Source organism: Ascaphus truei, chromosome 7 (assembly GCF_040206685.1).
Source record: "Ascaphus truei isolate aAscTru1 chromosome 7, aAscTru1.hap1, whole genome shotgun sequence".
Taxonomy (NCBI): Eukaryota; Metazoa; Chordata; class Amphibia; order Anura; family Ascaphidae; genus Ascaphus; species Ascaphus truei.
Window position 1 is genome coordinate 40,276,135 of NC_134489.1, and position 21,100 is coordinate 40,297,234.

The following is a 21,100-nucleotide window of genomic DNA, read 5'->3' on the forward strand; positions in this document are numbered from 1 at the left end:
TAATAGCGCATCTGAGATCAGATGCATTGTAAGGAACCCTAACCCTCTCTAATAGCGCGTCTGAGATCAGATGCATTGTAAGGAACTCCAGCCCTCTCTAATAGCGCGTCTGAGATCAGATGCATTGTAAGGAACCCCAACCCTCTCTAATAGCGCGTCTGAGATCAGATGCATTGTAAGGAACCCCAGCCCTCTCTAATAGCGCGTCTGAGATCAGATGCATTGTAAGGAACCCCAACCCTCTTTAATAGCGCGTCTGAGATCAGATGCATTGTAAGGAACCCCAATCCTCTCTAATAGCGCGTCTGAGATCAGATGCATTGTAAGGAACCCCAACCCTCTCTAATAGCGCGTCTGAGATCAGATGCATTGTAAGGAGCCCCGACCCTCTCTAATAGCGCGTCTGAGATCAGATGCATTGTAAGGAACCCCAATCCTCTCTAATAGCGCATCTGAGATCAGATGCATTGCAAGGAACCCCAACCCTCTCTAATAGCGCATCTCCCCCCCCCCTTAAAACAGCCCCCATTTAACAAGAAACAAGTCTTAAAGAAGAGACCGAAAAGATAAATATTATAAAGTCTTTAAAATATTAAACAAAAAGTTAAAAAAAAAAACACCATTGTAACGGTAACAGCATTTTACAAAAATAAAAAAACCAAGGATTCTGAAAACACAGGACAGATTATACAAACAGTTCACATTTCAATATCAGTGCATCACTATATACCATACACAGGGACATATACCGTACACTATATACCATACACAGGGACATGTGCTAATCCAGGTTTATTGTGCATTATGCACAATAATAACACTTTGTATCCTTGACCTCTTTGTGTTACTGCCCTGTATTGTGCTGTTTGGCCCTCCAGGAAAGCTGTGCTTAATATACAGTAGCATCCTTCACATTTAATGGACAGAGAAGCAGGGCCCCATCCCACGTACGAGATAACCCAAAAGGTATTGAAGTCATACCGAACCCGGGCATTTGCATTTTTCCAGGGCCTGGATGGGAGTAACACCACAGTTAGGTACGATGTAAATAATGTATCATTATGTTCTGACGGTAACCTTAACAGAATTGAGTAAATATTGGATGAATATCATTTAGGTCAGGGGTGCTCAACTCCAGGCCTCAAGACACCCCCCAGTCAGGTTTTTAGGATATCCCTGGTTCAGCACAGGTGGCTCAATCTTTGACTGAGTCACCTGTGCTGAAGCAGGGATATCCTTAAAAGCTGACCTGCTGGTGGGGGTCTTGAGGACTGGAATTGAGAACCCCTGATTTAGGCTGTAATAAGCTAATTTGCATATCCGTTACAAATAAGGCCGTGATTTTTATGGAAATACACTCTGGGTAACGTCTCGTTATTTGCTTTAGGGAAGCCGCTGCTAGGATTAACTGGCGTTAGCGGAGGTTAATGTCACGCTAGATAGGATAACAGAACTTAGCGGATCCGGTTCTTACGTTTCTTCTGCTTAGAGAACAACAATCCCTAAAAAAGCTAAAACAAACGGCCCCTCTAAAGTCCAGAGAGTGGAGAGTAGATATCACGGACACTGACCGGCTCACTGAGGTCTCCTTTCACGCCTTGGGTTTGTGGTTTATCCTGGCAATGGGTGAGTAGCGCAGGACTCCCCTATTTCCAGTTTAAACTTGAGGCGAAATGCTATGTTGTGGAACACCCCCCTCGCAGCAAATAAACATACAGCAGGAGCCTTTAGCATATACACTTGATTACTATTATTATATTACTATAACTCAAAGAATAGTTTCCTGTATAGCAGCGAGGCAAGAATTCTGCGCACTTGTCAGTATGTCATTATAGATATTCCATACCTGGATTAGATCAGTTTATAAACATAGTCTGGATAATGAGGTTTCGTGTACCTCCTGCAGCGTGGCATACCCCCTGCAGCGTGGGATACCCCCTGCAGCGTGGCATACCCCCTGCAGCGAGGCATACGCCCTGCAGCGTGGCATACCCCCTGCAGCGTGGGATACCCCCTGGAGCGAGGCATACGCCCTGCAGCGTGGCATACCCCCTGGAGCGAGGCATACCCCCTGCAGCGAGGCATACCCACTGCAGCGTGGCATACCCCTGCCTAGTTTGTAGCAGTGCCACTACTGGTCACGACCTCCATTCCAACGTATGACTGAATTCTGTAACTTTATTGATCTGAAATTGTAAACAGATGAACAAACAACCCTTCTTTCCTCCGGTGTCCGAGATATATAGGCGCCGGTAGTATGGAAAGGAAAAGATCACTCAGATATATAGGCGCTAGTAATATGGAAAAAAATCGCTCAGAGGGAGATCCAACTTCATATTTAAATATCAAAAATGTATTGTGGTATATATAAAAAAATACAGAATAAAAAAAAATAGTAACACCTGTCATCCTGAGAATAACCGACCGATCTTCTCCTTTCCATAATGCAAGCGCCTATATATCTGTGTGATCTTCTCCTTTCCATACTACAAGCACCTATATATCTGTGTGATCTCCTTTCCATAATGCAAGCGCCTATATATCTGTGTGATCTTCTCCTTTCCATACTGCAAGCGCCTATATATCTGTGTGATCTTCTCCTTTCCATACTACAAGCGCCTATATATCTGTGATCTTCTCCTTTCCATACTACAAGCGCCTATATATCTGTGTGATCTTCTTTTCATACTGCTAGCGCCTATATACCTGATCTTCTCCTTTCCATACTGCAAGCGCCTATATATCTGAGTGATCTTCTCCTTTCCATACTACATGCGCCTATATATCTGTGCGATCTTCTCCTTTCCATACTACAAGCGCTTATATATCTGAGTGATCTTCTCCTTTCCATACTACAAGCGCTTATATATCTGAGTGATCTTCTCCTTTCCATACTACAAGCGCCTATATATCTGTGTGATCTTCTCCTTTCCATACTACAAGCGCTTATATATCTGAGTGATCTTCTCCTTTCCATACTACAAGCGCTTATATATCTGAGTGATCTTCTCCTTTCCATACTACAAGCGCTTATATACCTGAGTGATCTTCTCCTTTCCATACTACAAGCGCTTATATACCTGAGTGATCTTCTCCTTTCCATACTACAAGCGTCTACAGTATATATCTCAGACACTGGAGAAAAGAAGGGTATGTTTGTTCATCTGTTTAGAATTTCAGATCAATAAAGTTACACAATTCAATCACAGTTTGGAATGGAGGTCGTGACCAGTAGAGGCGCCGCTACAAGCCAAGGAACCAGGAGCCGTGTTCTTCTTTTTACTTCTGTCTTCTAACCTGCCCCAATCCCTTAGCAGAGAGACAGGCTTTCCTGTATTACTGGGAATCTGAGAAGAACACCACCAGTACAAACAGTAAACAGACAATAACCAAGAGTTATATGCTCTGTAATAAGACGCGGCAGTGGGGGGCAGAAGTACGCGGCCTCCTCATACAATGCACTATATTCATTTTTTGGGAGCTAGGAAAACCGATAGTTTCCCCCCAAACATGCCATGCTGCTTTAACACTACATTCGGATTAGAATCTGGAAATGTTCGGAGGCCTTCATGGTACAAACAGTAAACATTCACAGTGAATAATGTTTCTTCTCCCGGTCCTGCAATATTACACCACTGCAAGGCCAAATCCTTCAACTGCTTGGGTGACCAAACTTTGGGAAAGAAAAGTCTTTAAAACGGAGCTCAGATAATAAAGAGGAACCCGGTTTTTCGGTCAGCTGCATGGCAGATTCACAGTGTTAACGGTTATAATTGGAGCCTCAGGGGCAGCTGGCAGTTCTAACACAAGATCCCTATTAACAAAAGAAACGCTATCTTGTCTTGTGACTCCAGTGGTGACTTTGCCTAGTGTGCTCTTCAGCTGGATCCAGAAGAAGGGCTGCCTGATTTGCTCCAAGGGCCACTCCAAGTACGTCTTGGTGCTCAGCATCTTCCTCAGTTTGCAGAATTTTTTGGGCAGCGACTCCATACTGATGTTCTCCTTTACCACCAGGATGACGTCCTCGAAAGCATGGCCGATGGCCCGCTGGTGGGCAAAGTACAGCTCATAGTTGCACCACTCGCTGTTGACGAAGCTGTGAGACAACACAAAGATGATCTTGTGGCTGCTCTCTATGTTGTCAATGATGTTGTCGATGATCCACTTCCCGGGAAGGAAGTCCCTCTCGTGAATGCACACCCTGTAAGGGGGGCTGCAGTTCTCCAGTCTATAAAGCATCTCTCTTCTCACCCAGTCTGCGTCTGAGTGACTGTAGGAGATGAATGCATGGTAGGTATATACCTTGTCAACCTCAGCATTCTTGGAGCGGTACTTGGAGCGCACAATGTGGCATGTCGCTTTAAGGTACCAAGGAACGTCAAACCTCCAGCAGAGCAACATGCAGATGATAACTATAACTGCAGTAGATGACACTGAAATAGCCACCACCAACTTCACATCACACTCTAGCCTCCCTGGGGTATACAACTCAACTTTGGTATCAAGTAGGTATTGAGGGTGATAGCACATGTAATCATCCGGCCAGTCAGTGAGCAACAGTCGATTATCCTGAAGAGTCTCTGTAATGAAGGTGTAAAAGTCACAGGTGCAATGGTAAGGATTGTTTCCTGCTGTCAGCGTTTTCAGCTGGTGCATATGTTGAAAAGAACCTCCACTGATAACCCCAAAAGAGTTGCCATCCACTACCAACACTTCAAGATTAGGACTCTTCCAGTCTGAAGGTATGAATTTGATTTTGTTGTTACTGAGGATCAATGTCCTTAGGTTTGTAGCCTGGTTGAAATAGTTTATATCCACGCGGTCCAGTTGGGAATTAGCCATGTCCAGATATTTTAGACTTGTAGGCAAGCACTTAAACACATTTGCATTGACCTGGTTGTTACATAAAATGAGGGATGTTATGTTCGGAGCCCACGTGCAAGACTCGGAAAGAGCTCCGATCAAATTATGCCCAAGGTCAAGATGTGTCAGTTTTGGCCAGCTAGCTGCCAATAAAGAAATCGATTTAAGGCTTGTCAGCTTGTTGTGGCTGGCAATGAAGGTCTGTAGCTCCAGGACCACATTATGGTAGTGGCACGATGGGTTGTAGATGTAGCTATCTAAAAGACGGTTGTCTGATATGTTCAGCATCTCCATACTCTTCATTTCATCCCAAGCATCACAGGGGACAAAGTTAAAGTTGACATTGATAATGTATAGGTTAATTATTTTTCTGAACCAGGTGAAAGTCCAGTCGAATCTCAGGATGTCCGGGTTACTAATATCCTTCAATACCAGTTTGTTTAGAGACAGGTCATTTATTCTTATATCACTGATGCTGGAGTTCAGGGACCGGGCAAAATCAATGGACAGCAGTGAAAGATCCTGGATGTGAGACTTCTGAATGTTTAGCAAGGCCAGGCGCAAGAGGTTCTCGTTGAACTTTCCGCGGTAAAAGACCAGCTCTTTCACATCAATTTCTGCCAGACCAGAGAAAAGATCCATGTTTTTTTGGTAATAGGTGAACTCAAACAAGTTCCGGAAACGGAGATTATCAAATGATTTGCCTGCCAGGTCTTTCAACATGTGCGGAAGGGCGTTTTCATTTGTGTCCAAAGCAATGTCAAACCATAGTGTGTTCGTATTCAGGACAGAAAAAGCCCCCGCTTCATAAAACTCCAGGCTGGATGTGGTTTTCAAGGAAAACTTTTGCAGATGAATATCCTTCAGAGGAACAAAGTCATCTTTCAGGACCCTGCGAACCAATGGGCCGCCAACGGACAAGACTTTTAGATTCACCAAAGTGCTAAAGACCTCCCCAAGAGCAGAAGTGTTGTAGAAATTATTGGACAGATCAAGCATCTGTAGGTTTTGTAGGTGCTTCAGCAAGGAAGTCGGCATCTCCATCAGAGAGTTGTTAAATAGGCTGAGTTGCTCCAGACGTACATTTGATGCAAAGGACTCTTTGTCTATCCTGGAAATGTTGTTGTAGCTCAAGTTTAATTGTCGTAAATTGGTATAAACATAAAATTCACCTCTTTTTATTTGAGTGAGTTTATTGTACGACAAATCCAACATCTCAATGGAGACCGGAAGGTCTTGAGGCACCTGAAGGTGACTCTGTCCTCTGCAGTTAGCCAATCTCTTGTCCGCACGGATGTCACATGATTGTTGGCTCCATGTAGCCTGTACCAGGCCAGCGACCAGGAAACAAAGTAACAGCCATCTCCCATTGTGCTGAAGCAATTCCATATTCTTCACATCTTTGGTATGTAAATCTAATGGGGTGGGGGAAAAAAAATAAAGACATATAACTTTACTTACACACCGTGCGGAAATCTGCTGCCTGATCTCAGGCTCTCAAGATTCAGTTAAAGAAAGGAAATTACAAAATGAATATTGCTCACTCCGAATTTATATATTTGTACAGTGAGCAAACTTCCAGCCTACAGGTTGGATTTTGATACTATGGAAATACTCCTACTGACGTGTTTCTGTTCGGAACTAGACATCTTCAGGTGTTGTAGACTTGAAGACAAGCATCTCTGCTTTGACGTGGCTTCTTATATAAGAACCAGAAAAAGCTTTGATGGAATTATAGCCAAAATAAAGTGTGGGTGGAGGAATCCTAAACTCAAATCTCACCTCTTTGGCTTGCCCAAGTCATTTAAGAGGGGGGGGGAAGTGTTAAGATTTCAACACCGATAAAACACACAACTCTCCTCCAGGAAAGAGCCCAGGAATATAGCACAACTATTAGAACTAGTTTAGCTGTTACTGTGAGATGTACGATAGATATGATGTTGTAACCCACAGCTAATGAGGTCCATAAGTGCACCATTCAGAAGGAAGAGGCAACATAACCCAAACTTTATAGACATTTTTGGCAACACTGTTGCATCAGTAAATTACTATTGGCTGGAAAAATAGGTTGTGATTCTGAATTCTGTCTCCTTATGCAGCCGAGAGATGCCTAATATTGAGCATCAGCCTTTAAACTACCCCCTTTTTTTTTTAACTCATCCCCAAAAAACTCAACACCCATTTAACTTCCAGTAATAAACCAGCTTTGAGCATGGACAGTCTTTAGACTCTCCATGGGTGGAGAGGTAGAGGAAAAACAAACACTACACCAGGGCTAAAGTTACAGTTTTTAGGAAAAATAGGCAGACAAACTGGGCGGAGTGCTCCTTCTCTGCTGTCACGCTCTCTGTGTGCGTTATTTGTCGCCGGGTTAACCCCTTCACTGCTGATGGGGCCAGCAATGGATCAAAGGGCTTATGTTTGCATTTCGGCTTAACTACTTAAACCCAAAGTCATGAAGAATTACAAATAGCCGATCCCAGTTTCTCAAAGGAGTGGTGCTTAAGTGCTGATGATGTTATACACAACAACACTTACCTAGCAGAATGCATTATCAAGATAACACGGGTCCCGCGCGTGCTGAGAAATCCAAGCGATGGGCGGGCTGTCGTGCGCTTAGAGGAGTTCTGCACTCAATGTCCCCATCCCGCTCCACTGAACAGCAGCTAAAACCCAAGGAGACAGAGATGCAGTATCATGATATCAGGAGGTCTCGCATTAACCCCTCGGTTCCTAAACCACCCCAATTCCCAATAAGACACAGACTCCAAAATTGGGGTAAAATAGCCACAGCATTAAAACAACATATCCCACAGAGCAGCGTCAGATTGCACCCACACGGGATGATTCACCTGTGTCACCTACAGTATGATGCCCAAGAACCCACCGGCCGTACCAGCCAAGCAGGAAATGTACAATTTACCACCATCTAAACCAGAAGGGCATCACCAGGCCAGTCGCCTCGGCACAACCCAGCAATGCCTTCCCTCCCTTCTTTAAACTGGATCACTGATCCATCCTTACCACGTGCAATCTGAACAGTACCCACTGCCCACTGATCCATCCTTACCACGTGCAATCTGTACAGTACCCCCTGCCCACTGATCCATCCTTACCACGTGCAATCTGAACACTACCCTCGCCCACGGATCCATCCTTACCACGTGCAATCTGTACAGTACCCCCTGCCCACTGATCCATCCTTACCACGTGCAATCTGAACACTACCCTCGCCCACGGATCCATCCGTACCACTTGCAATCTGAACACTACCCCCTGCCCACTGATCCATCCTTACCACGCGCAATCTGAACACTACCCCCGCCCACTGATGCATTCTTACCACACGCAATCTGTACAGTATGAGAGAGAGAGAGATCTGTGCCGTGCTTAATAATCATAAAGAAATACTCGATATCGTTCTGTTACTAACTAAATGCTTTTATTTGGGTGAGCTTTCCAGACACAGTGATCTCTTCTTCGGGCGATGTTACAATAGATTACGCCAAAAAAATTACATTCCAAGCTGCCCTGTTTGAAAGTAATCTGTAAACTGTCAGGTCATGTCACACTGACCGCCCGGGCATAACAATTCAGGGAATATCATTGTTCCCTTCCCTGGTTTGTCCGGTTCTGATTTGCTTTTCTCACTGCTGCAGCATATGTTTGTCTAGGATTCAGTCCCTCTTTGTGGTACCTCCAGTACCTACATTAGGGTCTTTCTCTGATCCCTTGTCATGCAGGATGGTTGTCTGAAGGGTCTTTGAGGTTCCGTTGTTTTAAACTGTCTTTTTTATATTAATTTTCTGTCTCATTTTGGTATTGTGAGTGCTTGTTTTGGGGATTTTTTTCCATGTATGTATGTATGTATGTATGTATGTATGTATCTATATATATATATATATATATATATATATATATTCACACAAACATACACAGATGCTGTAAGAAAACCAGTTCAGTGTTATTATATTGTAATATGTGTGGATCCGGTATCAAGACAAAATGCCAAAGTATACAGTATATTGTCTGATTTGCAACGGTTCTTTCTCTCCATACATATTATATCACAGGATATTGAATTTAGAATTAGTCTGATAGATTCAGTTACATTGGGATGGTATCAGCTGTGGGGCCCTGTGTGTGTGTGAAATTTGAGTTACTATGGACAACTGTGGTAAGAGCTGATGCAACTGGAAGAGGCTATGGGATTAGGTTGGATCTTTCCAGAAGACATGCCATATTAGGTTATTCTCTGTATGGAGGCGTGGGCAGTTCTTTATCAGATATGACATCAGTTTGAAGCTGTAGGACCTTCTCTGGTAATAGAATTAGTGACAGCAAGAGCTGACTAAGGCCTCGGTCCCGCTGCGCTCATTGGCGTGGGCGGCCACACGCAAGTTCCCCACCAGCAGGGGAATCCTCCCGAGCCGGTCCCGGTCCCCCCTGGCGGCACAGCGCACTACACGCTGTGGCGCGTCAGCCGCTATGGGACACAAGAAAATGGTGATCCCTAGCGTTGACGCGTCACGTGGTGTGGCTGTGAGTCAATGGGGAGGGGAGGCTTCGGGAGGAGGAGAGGCTTCGGGGAGCGGGGAGGAGTGTGGAGTGAAAGCAGCGTGAGTGCCTGTCTGTGTATGTGTGTGTCTGAGTGCCTATCTGTGTATGTGTGTGCCTGAGTGCGTGAGTGCCTGTCTGTGTGTGTGTGTGTGTGTATGAGTGCGTGAGTGCCTGCCTCTTTCTGTGTGTGTGTGTGTGTGTATATGAGTGCCTGTGTGTGTGTGTGTGTGTATGAGTGTGTGTGTGTGTTGCTTACCATCAGCAGCTCCAGCCCGAGTCCGTGGAGGGAGGGGGTGGAGAGTAGCGGGTCCCTCCGCTCAAGCCACGCCCCCCGTCCCTGTCAAACCTCCCACTCCCGCCCACCTCCCGCTCCGGCTCCCGCTCCCTACAGACCGCATATCGCGGTCTGTGTATGTCAGCGCACCGCCTGTCTGTAGTGCGGGCGCGCTGACTCTGGGAGCGGGGCCTTAGCCTAAGGGATATTATCTGGATAAATATTTAGCAGGGTAGCTAGAGAGAGAACAGAAGGATTCCACCAGGAGTAGGACAGAGGGATTCCACCAGGAGGAGGACAGAGGGATTCCACCAGGAGGAGGACAGAGGGATTCCACCAGGAGGAGGACAGAGGGATTACACCAGGAGGAGGGCAGAGGGATTCCACCAGGAGGAGGACAGAGGGATTCCACCAGGAGGAGGACAGAGGGATTCCACCAGGAGGAGGACAGAGGGATTACACCAGGAGGAGGGCAGAGGGATTCCACCAGGAGGAGGGCAGAGGGATTCCACCAGGAGGAGGACAGAGGGATTCCACCAGGAGGAGGACAGAGGGATTCCACCAGGAGTAGGACAGAGGGATTCCACCAGGAGTAGGACAGAGGGATTCCACCAGGAGGAGGGCAGAGGGATTCCACCAGGAGGAGGACAGAGGGATTACACCAGGAGGAGGACAGAGGGATTACACCAGGAGGAGGACAGAGGGATTCCACCAGGAGGAGGGCAGAGGGATTCCACCAGGAGGAGGACAGAGGGATTCCACCAGGAGGAGGACAGAGGGATTCCACCAGGAGGAGGACAGAGGGATTCCACCAGGAGGAGGACAGAGGGATTCCACCAGGAGGAGGGCAGAGGGATTCCACCATGAGGAGGACAGAGGGATTCCACCAGGAGGAGGACAGAGGGATTCCACCAGGAGGAGGACAGAGGGATTCCACCAGGAGGAGGACAGAGAGATTACACCAGGAGGAGGACAGAGGGATTCCACCAGGAGGAGGACAGAGGGATTCCACCAGGAGGAGGACAGAGGGATTCCACCAGGAGGAGGACAGAGGGATTCCACCAGGAGGAGGACAGAGGGATTCCACCAGGAGGAGGACAGAGGGATTACACCAGGAGGATGTGAGAGAGATTGGTTAACACCAGGAGATGAAGAAGAGAAGTTTTATCATGATATTAAGATCAAATACAAGGATCCCACTCAGAAACAGAAAACTATGCAACTATCTTTAAGAATATTATGACTTATTGGAATGTCTCCGCCATTTTGTACTATTTTTGTATGTGAGTATTGTGAAATAATTATTGACAGGAGGTCTATAGAGAAGACAAAGGGTCTGGGGTTACTGGTCTTTCATCTTGTCTCCTCTATTGTATGTGTGTATGTCTGATAAGTGTTTATTGGTCATTCTGTGTACAGGATGGAATGAGTGATTCGGCAAGGTTTGCTCTGGGATTATCCCAGGTAAATCATGTACTCCCTAGGAATTTGGGTGAAACAAGTACTATGGGATGGCTGCAATGTGCAATGTGGAGCTTGTGGATTGGGTGAAGGGATAATATTTGCATATAAGATAAGGGTTATATGCAATGTATAAATACTGAGACTGGGATGACCCCACCTCAGATCACACTGAAACAGCTTGTTGATGTGTCATCTCCTTGTGCACTCGTAAATAAAGATTCGTTGATACTCACTGAACCTGCCTGCAGTTCTTGGTACCTCAGGGGTGCCCCAGAAAAGGCTGCAATCACAGTATTTATCTTCAAAATAAACGTTTCTTTTTATGGTTAAATGACAGACAACAGAGGGTTGTCATAAATGGAACTTTTTCAGGTTGGGCTAAAGTCGTAAGTGGAGTACCTCAGGGATCGGTACTGGGACAACTGCTTTTTTAACTTGTTTATTAATGACCTTGAGGTTGGCATCGAGAGCAAAGTCTCGATCTTTGCTGATGATACTAAATTGTGTAAGGTATTAGAATCAGAGCAGGATGTAATTTCGCTTCAGAAGGACTTGGAGAGACTGGAAACGTGAGCAGGTAAATGGCAAATGAGGTTTAATACAGATAAATGTAAGGTTATGCATTTGGGATGCAAGAATAAAAAGGCGACTTACAAATTAAATGGAGATATATTGGGGGAATCCTTGATGGAGAAGGATTTAGGAGTACTTGTAGACAGCAGGCTTAGCAATAGTGCCCAATGTCATGCAGTAGCTGCAAAGGCAAACAAGATCTTATCTTGCACCAAAGGGCAATGGATGGAAGGGAAGTAAACATAATTATGCCCCTTTACAAAGCATTAGTAAGACCTCACCTTGAATATGGAGTACAATTTTGGCACCAATCCTAAGAAAAGACATTATGGAACTAGAGAGAGTGCAGAGAAGAGCCACCAAATGAATAAACGGTATGGACAATCTAACTTATGAGGAGAGGCTAGCTAAATTAGATTTATTTACATTAGAAAAGAGGCGTCTAAGAGGGGATATGAAAACTATATACAAATATATTCGGTGACAATACAAGGAGCTTTCAAAAGAACTATTCATCCCACGGGCAGTACCAAGGAAACGGGGGCATCCCTTAAGGTTGGAGGCAAGGAGATTTCACCAGCAACAAAAGAAAGGGTTCTTTACAGTAAGGGCAGTTAAAATGTGGAATTCATTACCCATGGAGACTGATGGCAGATACAATAGATTTGTTCAAAAAAAGGTTGGACATCTTTTTAGATAGGAAAGGTATACAGGGATATACCAAATAAGTATACATGGGAAATATGTTGATCCAGGGATTAATCCGATTGCCAATTCTTGGAGTCAGGAAGGAATTTATTTTTCCCCTTATGAGACATCATTGGATGATATAACACTGAGGGTTTTTGTTTGCCTTCCTCTGGATCAATAAGTAAGTATAGATATAGGATAAAGTATCTGTTGTCTAAATTTAGCACAGGTTGAACTTGATGGACGTTCGTCTTATTTCAACCTCATCTACTATGTAACTATGTAACTATGTGATGTGACCAGACTGCTGAGTACTGTGGTGCTGGGTTAATCGAAGACAGAGAAATAAGGACATACACACACACACACACACACACACACACACATGTAACAAACCACAGAAATAAAGCGCAGGATCGTCACTGGAACAGGAGCAGAAGAGGGCGAGTACCCATAAGTTTCTTCCCTATATCCCCTCCCGTAAGGCCCAGCCACCTAATCTCCAAACTTCCATAACCCATACAAGTCCAGCCTCGGGCCTCCATCTTCTTCCGTCATGCCCCCCTTCCCGAGGAGTACAAGGGGGCTGCTGTAACATCAGAGCTCTTCAACTAGGTCTCCAAAGACTTCAACGTTACTATATGTCAACATTGTGCAAACATTTATAATATCTGAACCACATTAATGACATTAATTTAACTTACAAGTGAGTTTCAGTGTGAACGCCTGCGCTTACAGGAGCAACACGTATGAAATTACAGGAGCAGAGTCCAAGTGCCACATCCAGGCCCCACACAGGGCTCCGATTAAAGAGCTCCGCTGTATATGCTCAGACTGCAGAATGCAAGTGATACATTGAACCAAAAAAACACTTATAGGAGTTTTTCCAACACAACATTAATCCCTTAGATTTTCTATACTTTCATAGATTTCCCACTTGCAGCCTCCATGGATACCATCACCTCCATCTGTGTAACATCTTAAGTGTCACATATGAAGTGTCTGTGGAGTTAAAATTGGAGTTCAATTGGAGGGGAAGTATACAAGAGGAACTGGACTCTGCACTTTATCAGCATTTCTTTAACGGTGACACCATGGCTCTCTAAATGCTCTGCCCTCCTGCATCTCACTGTGCCCTCCCTACTGCTTTTCCTGTTTGCCATTTCCTCACTCCTTTGTAAACTTTTCTGTTCTCTCCAACTTCCCCACCTATTCACATTTCTTAATCTCTCCTCCCCTCCACCTATGCCTGTGCCCATACACTGCACCACTATATGCACACGCCTTTCCCAACAACTTCTACACCCCTCAATAAAAAGCACCCCCACAAATCCTCTTGTCTCTCTGCCCTTCTTGCTGCTGGGGATATCTCTCCTAATCCTGGACCCAGCCATATACACACCTGCTCTCGCCCACGCCTCCATGCCTCCTCCCGCCCTGCTAATGGTATTAAACGATCTAATTTAATACCGACCAACCTGAAAACTCACCTCTTAAACTAAGCATTTCATTAGCCTGGTCTCATGGCTGCTGTCCCACACCCACAGTCACTCCTACCACCCTTCGTGGCCAAGCACTGCCATCACTGCACTTACGTAGTCTCCCAACACACCACTTAGACTGTAAGCTCTCCGGGGCAGGGATTTCCTGTCCTATTGTCTGACTTTGCTGCTCTTATTGTATTATAATTCTCTGTGCAGTATTGTCTTTGTAAAGCGCCAAGAGCACTGTGAGTGCTATATAAATAAGGATATACATACATCTATTTTCTCTTCCATCAGTCGGACTATAAAACTTTGTTAACTTCTTCCCCCCACCCCCATTCTGCTCGGCCCAAGTATTTGGAATCTTTTCATCTTGGGCGCCTCTATTAAATACAACGGCCCATGTTTACTAAGCAGTCTTCTGCAATAAAACACCTTTATAGCCAGTTGCCGGTCTTTGTCGTCTACATTCACTCCCTTCTTTCTCTCTTTTCTTTTGGGGTATTTTTCCTTTCTTTGCCTTTCGCCCGTTTAAACTTAGACCGATCTCTTTATTTCAGCGAGTGTCAAGATATTTTTTTTTTAAATAAGCCGTTATTAAACTAGAATACATGTTGTACCAGTAATTCTAAAAGAGTGTGTATTCAGAACGAAAAGAACAAAACCACAAAGGCAGCTATATTCAATATATCCTTGTTACAATATCTATACGTGCGAGAATAAACACATCTTTAAATAACATTACACTGTCTGAGGCTCCCGCAGTGCAATGTAAATCTGAATTCAATGTGCGTCACTTCGGTATATGACTCAAAGAGACGCGCTTTTTATTTAATTATTAACCACTTTGCTGCTTAACCCTATCAGTGCTGGAGAGGCATGCACCTCGGGTAACTACACCTCAGAGAGCTCGCTGCACAAAGCCTTTTACATGCCGGCTCGCATAGCGCCAAGTGCGCTAAGCGCCGTTCGCCTATTTTATGTGACATTAACCCACGTTAACGTCCGTTAGCCATAAGGCCGCACTTATAGTCCTGGTGATGCCGCGTCAAAACAAGTTAGTGCAATCCGTCGTGTACACGCGACCGCAACGGAGCGACACAGCGACCAAAAATCGGCGAAGTCAATGAAAATTTGATTTTTTTGGCGGCGACTGCCGCGTGACGTCAGAGGGCACATCAGCTGTTCAGCCAATGAGGGCGAACCGCTCACGGCCCCCGCCACGCCCCCTGGTCGCCGTCTCTTGTCTCCTACACTATAGGCAGAAATCGCTATGGCGACGGATGACATCACGCGGACGCGTCGCCGGGACTAAAAGCAGCCTAATGCAGTATTCCCTGCAGCAAATAAAATGATAACCGGTTTTTACAAGCATGAAAAGCGTGGCGCTATTTGTAACGGCGGTTATTCTAAGTGATATGCATCCCATATTCCCCATTAGAAAATAATGTTACATTAGTGAAGTCGCGTGCGCAAACGCTGGGGGGCGCAAGATTTTCCAGGGGGGGTGTGGCGGCTGCAGAGGCCCAGCACTCTTACCCAAGGCATTTAAATTAAATGCTGGGGGACCGTGTGAGGCCTCTGCAATCTCCCTTACCTCGTCTTCAGTGACGCAACTATATTATTTCCGAAGTATAAAGGAGGACAGTATTGTTACAGGATAAGAGCAGAGTCCAGCAGAGGTAGTTCTGAATTCCTGCCGTATCCTGATTGCGCGGGGACTGTTCTGAAAGTCTTATCTGCCTTTGCATGCTTTTTACCGGAGTGTATTACAGGGCTGGCATGGACTGCAGACGCACAGAGAGAAGAATGAGGGACGCAGAAAGGAAGGCAGCTCACTCAGTCTCATCTCGGGTGCAGGCAGAGAAAACGTTTGCTAGCCGTCTGTCAGCACCTTGTCATCGCTAATCACAGCTGTCTGTACTCCACTTGTTTGAAGGTTAATAAGCTTAGGGCAGGGGTGGCGAGAGCTACCAACAGGTCAGGTTTTCAGGATATCCCTGTTTCAGCACAGGTGGCTCAATCAGTGGCTCAGTCTTCGACTTGCCAACTCCAGTCCTCAGGGACCACCAACAGATCACGGTTTACGGATATCCCTGCTTCAGCACAGGTGGCTCAATCAGTGGCTCAGTCTTCAACTGAGGCACTGATTGAGCCACCTGTGCTGAAGCAGGGATATCCCCAACTTGACCTGTTGGTGGAGGACTGGAGTTGGCCACTCCTGGTTTAGATAAACAAAAGACAGGGAACCCCCTATGCGACATCCAGCAAGATATATCATATAGTTAAATACTTATCTGTTCTTCTCTCATAAGTGGGAGGTACTGAGATACATTCTTTGGCCAAAGCATTTGTAAGCATGCAGACCTGGTACGTGCAGACCTGGTACGTGCAGATGTGGTATACAAGCTTACAAATACTTTGGCCAAATAATTTAACTAAGTGACCCTCACTCATTAGACAAGAACAGATAAGTATTTCACTATAGGATATGTGACGTTGGATGCATCATTGGGGTTCTCCGTGCTTTCTTTATACATTGTACCCAGCAGCACCCCTTTTTGACACAAATATATGTGTGGGTTGATGTCTGTGGGTTTTGAGCTTACGGGGGGGGGGGGGGTGTTGTGTAATAAGGTTTGATAACGGATGTTTGGGAAGCACTGAGGCAGGGAACGGGATACAGAGCTGTGACGGTGTGACCATATGTATGATAAAGTAGGCGGTCGCGGTGGTGACATGGACTTTATCAGAAGTCCTGGTTTTATTTGGTGGTTGGTGTTTCCTAGAAACGGCCCCTCACTCCTACGGAATGTATCGAATTCCTGAGCTTTAACGTTCTTTCTCCTGTGACTTCCCATAACCCCTCACATAGGCCCGTATTTACTAAGCAGTGCTTTTCCATAAGACCCCCTCTGACCCATTCATTTGAACAGGCTGTAAGGGGTCTTATGCCAAAGCACTGCTTGGTAAATCCCATCACACCCCCTTTGCTTCAAGGGATTGTGTGCAGTGAAATGCTTTTTTAGTCAAAGTCGTCCTTCACGTTCAACTTGGCGCAAACCCTAAAAAGGCTATTTATTATCATTTGAATTTATGCGCGGTCACGACGCTCAGTAATTTATTGTGAACGTGCATAAATTCAAAGAACTATGCACGCGCACTGTTTTATGACACGAGTTTAACTGTTACCCGGTCCACTTGACCCTTAATACTAATAGGTGTCTTTAGTGATCCAGCTCTAATTTAAAGTTCTGGGGTTTTAGTAAAATTTAAAAACTCTCACTCATTAAATAAGTGAAGTGGTAAGATAAATAGATACAATGACAACACTTCATCAAGTCTCCTCCTCACGCATCTCACACTCAATTCTCCTCCTCACGCATCTCACACTCAATTCTCCTCCTCACTTTTAAAGCTTTACCCTCTTCTGCCCCTCCTCACATCTCAGCCCTAATTTCTCGCTATGCACCGTCCCGACTCTCGCGTTCTGCTCAAGGATGTCTTCTCTCAACCCCTTAGTATCTAAAGCCCCCTCCCACCTTAAACCTTTCTCACTGACTGCCCCACACCTCTGGAATGCCCTTCCCCTCAAATACCCGACTAGCACCCTCTCTATCCACCTTTAAGGCCCACCTTAAGACACACTTGCTTAAAGAAGCACATGAGTTGCTCCGTGGCTGATACTATACACCTGATACATAAACCTTGGCCCCCTGCAGACGCACTTACCAGAACGCCCTCCTACTGTCTCTGTACGTTCTACCAACACATTAGATTGTAAGCTCCCCGGAGCAGGGACTCCTCTTCCACAATGTTACTTTTATGTCTGATGCACTTAGTCCCATGATCTGCTATTTGTATTATTTGTTATTTATATGATTGTCACGTGTATTACTGCTGTGAAGCGCTTTGTACATTAATGGCGCTATATAAATAAAGACATACATACAAGTCTTAATAGGGCAAATATCAACAACAGTTACTATCTTGTTGCTTTTTGTGTATAGATCACTGATTGGTCATAGACTTTACTAATCTGATACATTTTTTTAAAACTATTATCAATTAAAAGGATTTTAATCTTAACTCACTAAACAAAGATACTGAGTGCATTCTAAGGGAATCTTTTTTCTTCTGTATGCTGTCTATTCCCACATCCCTATTGCACCGTTTCTACATGAATCTACGCTGAAGCGAGAGTTCTATTCCCCTCCCCCTTCCCCCTTTGTATATTATAGTGTTAGCGCAGGAAGAAATCGTTCTGTATCAACCGAAAATGTATTTGCACAGATGTTTCATTACATAGGTTAGCAAACTGTATTATTTTCACAGAATGGCTACTAATAATATTACACTAATAATAGATATTTTCTAGGACTATAAATAATAAAAAATATATATAATGCCATTTTCATTTAAATTGTATCAATCAGGTATTTAACATGACGCGATTCGATACGATTCATTTCAAACAGCACATTATGCATCATCAGGATGCCGCCTTCTCACGCACAACGCACATTATATCAAGGTTTCTACTACTTATTAGCACCAAAATTGAGATAAATATTGTAATCTGAATATAGACCCCACATGTTAGATACACTTTCACTGCATACGTTTTAATGCCTTTTACAGGACACTTCAGGGCGCCTACTTTTATACATCCACCTGGAGTAGATTGTAAGCTCTGAGGATCAGGATCCTCATTACCTCTTTGTATCTGTTTATGCATGTCTGTCCTCATTTGTATGTAACGGTTTATGTCAGGGGTTCTCAACTCCAATCCTCAAGATCCCCCCCCCCCCCCCCCCCAACAGGTCAGGTTTGCAGGATATCCCTGCTTCAGCACAGGTGGCTCAATCAGTCCCTGCTTCAGCACAGGTGGCTCAATCAGTCCCTGCTTCAGCACAGGTGGCTCAATCAGTGCCTGCTTCAGCACATGTGACTCAATCAGTCCCTGCTTCAGCACAGGTGGCTCAATCAGAATCTGGGATATCCTTAAAAACTGACCTGTTGGTGGTGGTGGGGGGGGGGGCCTTGAGGACTGGAGTTGAGAACACCTGGTTTATGTAGTTATCAAATATTTATTTGTACCCCCCCCACCCCCCATTTCCCCATTGTACCGCGCGGCAGACTAAAGGATGATAATAATATATGCTGCAGGCTGCCACAGGAAAGGAAGAGGCTGTTATTAAAAACCAGTGGACAGCCCATTACAGTCAAAGAATCTCATCCTGCAAATCCTTCCAGCAACACGCACAGGAGCTGGGATAAAAAGGTGAAGTTTGAAGTCTGAGTGTGTAGCAGGGGAACCTGGTTCAATTCCCGGTGTCGGCTCCTTGTGACCTTGGGCAAGTCACTTTATCTCCCTGTGCCTCAGGCACCAAAATCATAGAGTGTAAGTTTCACGGGGCAGGAACTGTGTCTGCAAAATGTCTCTGTAAAACTAGCAGCGCTATACAAGAACATGCTATTATTATAGATGAAAGCGCTCACACAGGTAACACCTTCGTTGTCCTTTGATGCTTAAATGAAGATGCCTGGAAACCTCATGAAAGAGCCGCATATGTTACTGTGCAATGCACCCTGCTCATTAAGCCTCAAAGGGAAATGCAACATGTCCCGTCAACTCTGCTATGGTGCTACAATCACTCTGATGTTATTTCTTGCACAGGGTGCCCGCTGTATATATTAGTACAGGGGCGGCCAACTCCAGTCCTCAAGGGCCACCAACAGTCAGGTTTTAAGGATATCCCTGCTTCAGCACAAGTGGCTCAATCAGTGACTCAGTCAATGACTCCAGTCCTCAAGACCCCCCAACAGATCAGGCATTAAGGATATCCCTGCTTCAGCACAGGTGGCTCAATCAGTGGCTCAGTTTGACTGAGCCACTGATTGAGTCACCTGTGCTGAAGCAGGGATATTCCCAATACCTGGCTTGTTGGTGTCCCTTGAGGGCTGGAGTTGACCACCTCTGTATCAGAACAATGCGTGCACAGTTGGTGCCTGCCCTGAAGAGGTTACAACCTGCAATGGTTGGTACCTATCGCCATACGCAGCTGGCTGGAAGGTCATCGATCCAGGTGTTACTGCTTAAAACGGCAAAGCCAGCGCCTCCGCATTGGAAGGGTATCATTAAACACAAGGCTCTACCTGGCAGTGTCCGGCAGGTACAGTGCAGCGACCTGTGAACGGGGGTCTAAGTCTCACCTGGATGGTGATCACATTCCGTTCTGGGCTGCAGAAGAAGAAGTCGCCTCCGCTACTCACGCCAAGATTTTCTTCAGCGCCTGGCTCATCACCAGGATTCTCCGAGAGTCACAGTAGTTTCCGTGTGTGTGCTCCAGTCTGTCTCTCGGAGCTCTTTCTGAGGCCACTATTGTGGAATAATAACCGGGAGGCGGGACAAGTCCTGCCCATCTTGTGGGTTTCACTTTGTTTTATTAACCCAGTCACAGCTCAGGGAGTGATTCAGACACAGTGGACAGTGAATGTTAATCAGTGAGACTGCCTCCCAATGAGTGAGACTGCCTCCCAATGAGTGAGAGTGCTCTCCAATGAATGAAAGTGCTCTCCAATGAGTGAGACTGCCTCCCAATGAGTGAGAGTGCTCTCCAATGAATGAAAGTACTCTCCAATGAGTGAGAGTGCTCTCCAATGAGTGAGACTGGGAGCCAATCTCACTCATTGGGCAGCAATGAGTGAGAGTGCTCTCCAATGAATGAAAGTGCTCTCCAATGAGTGAGAGTGCTCTCCAATGAGTGAGACTGCCGCCCAATGAGTGAGATTGGCTCCCAATGAGTTATACTGCATTCCAATGAGACTGCCCTCCCAATGAGTGAGACTGCCTCCCAATGAGTAAAACTGGCTCCTAATGAGTAAGACTGCCTTCCAATGAGTGAGACTGCCTCCCAATGAGTGAGACTGCCTCCCAATAAGTAAAACTGGCTCCTAATGAGCAAGACTGCCTTCCAATGAGTGAGACTGCCTCCCAATGAGTGAGAGTGCTCTCCAATGAGTGAGACTGCCTCCCAATGAGTGAGACTGCCTCCCAATGAGTGAGACTGGCTCCCAATGAGTAAGACTGCCTCCCAATGAGTGAGAGTGCTCTCCAATGAGTGAGACTGCCTCCCAATGAGTGAGAGTGCTCTCCAATGAGTGAGACTGCCTCCCAATGAGTGAGACT

At 45.5% G+C, this 21,100-nt stretch overlaps 1 protein-coding gene across 1 annotated transcript; it reads right to left on the reverse strand.

Moving 5' to 3' along the window:
- Positions 1–595: 595 nt before the first annotated feature.
- Positions 596–20,308, reverse strand: LOC142499062 (toll-like receptor 2). Its single transcript, XM_075607874.1, has 3 exons — positions 20,125–20,308; positions 7,402–7,529; positions 596–6,278 (listed from the first exon to the last, which is right to left on the reverse strand). The coding sequence occupies exon 3, from the start codon at positions 6,250–6,252 to the stop codon at positions 3,736–3,738; it is 2,517 nt and encodes an 838-aa protein (XP_075463989.1). The 5' UTR covers positions 6,253–6,278; positions 7,402–7,529; positions 20,125–20,308; the 3' UTR covers positions 596–3,735.
- Positions 20,309–21,100: the final 792 nt, after the last annotated feature.

Excerpts from the sequence above, each read along its gene's own strand:
- LOC142499062 (XM_075607874.1), bottom strand. The coding sequence starts at position 6,252 with ATGGAATTGCTTCAGCACAATGGGAGATGGCTGTTACTTTGTTTCCTG.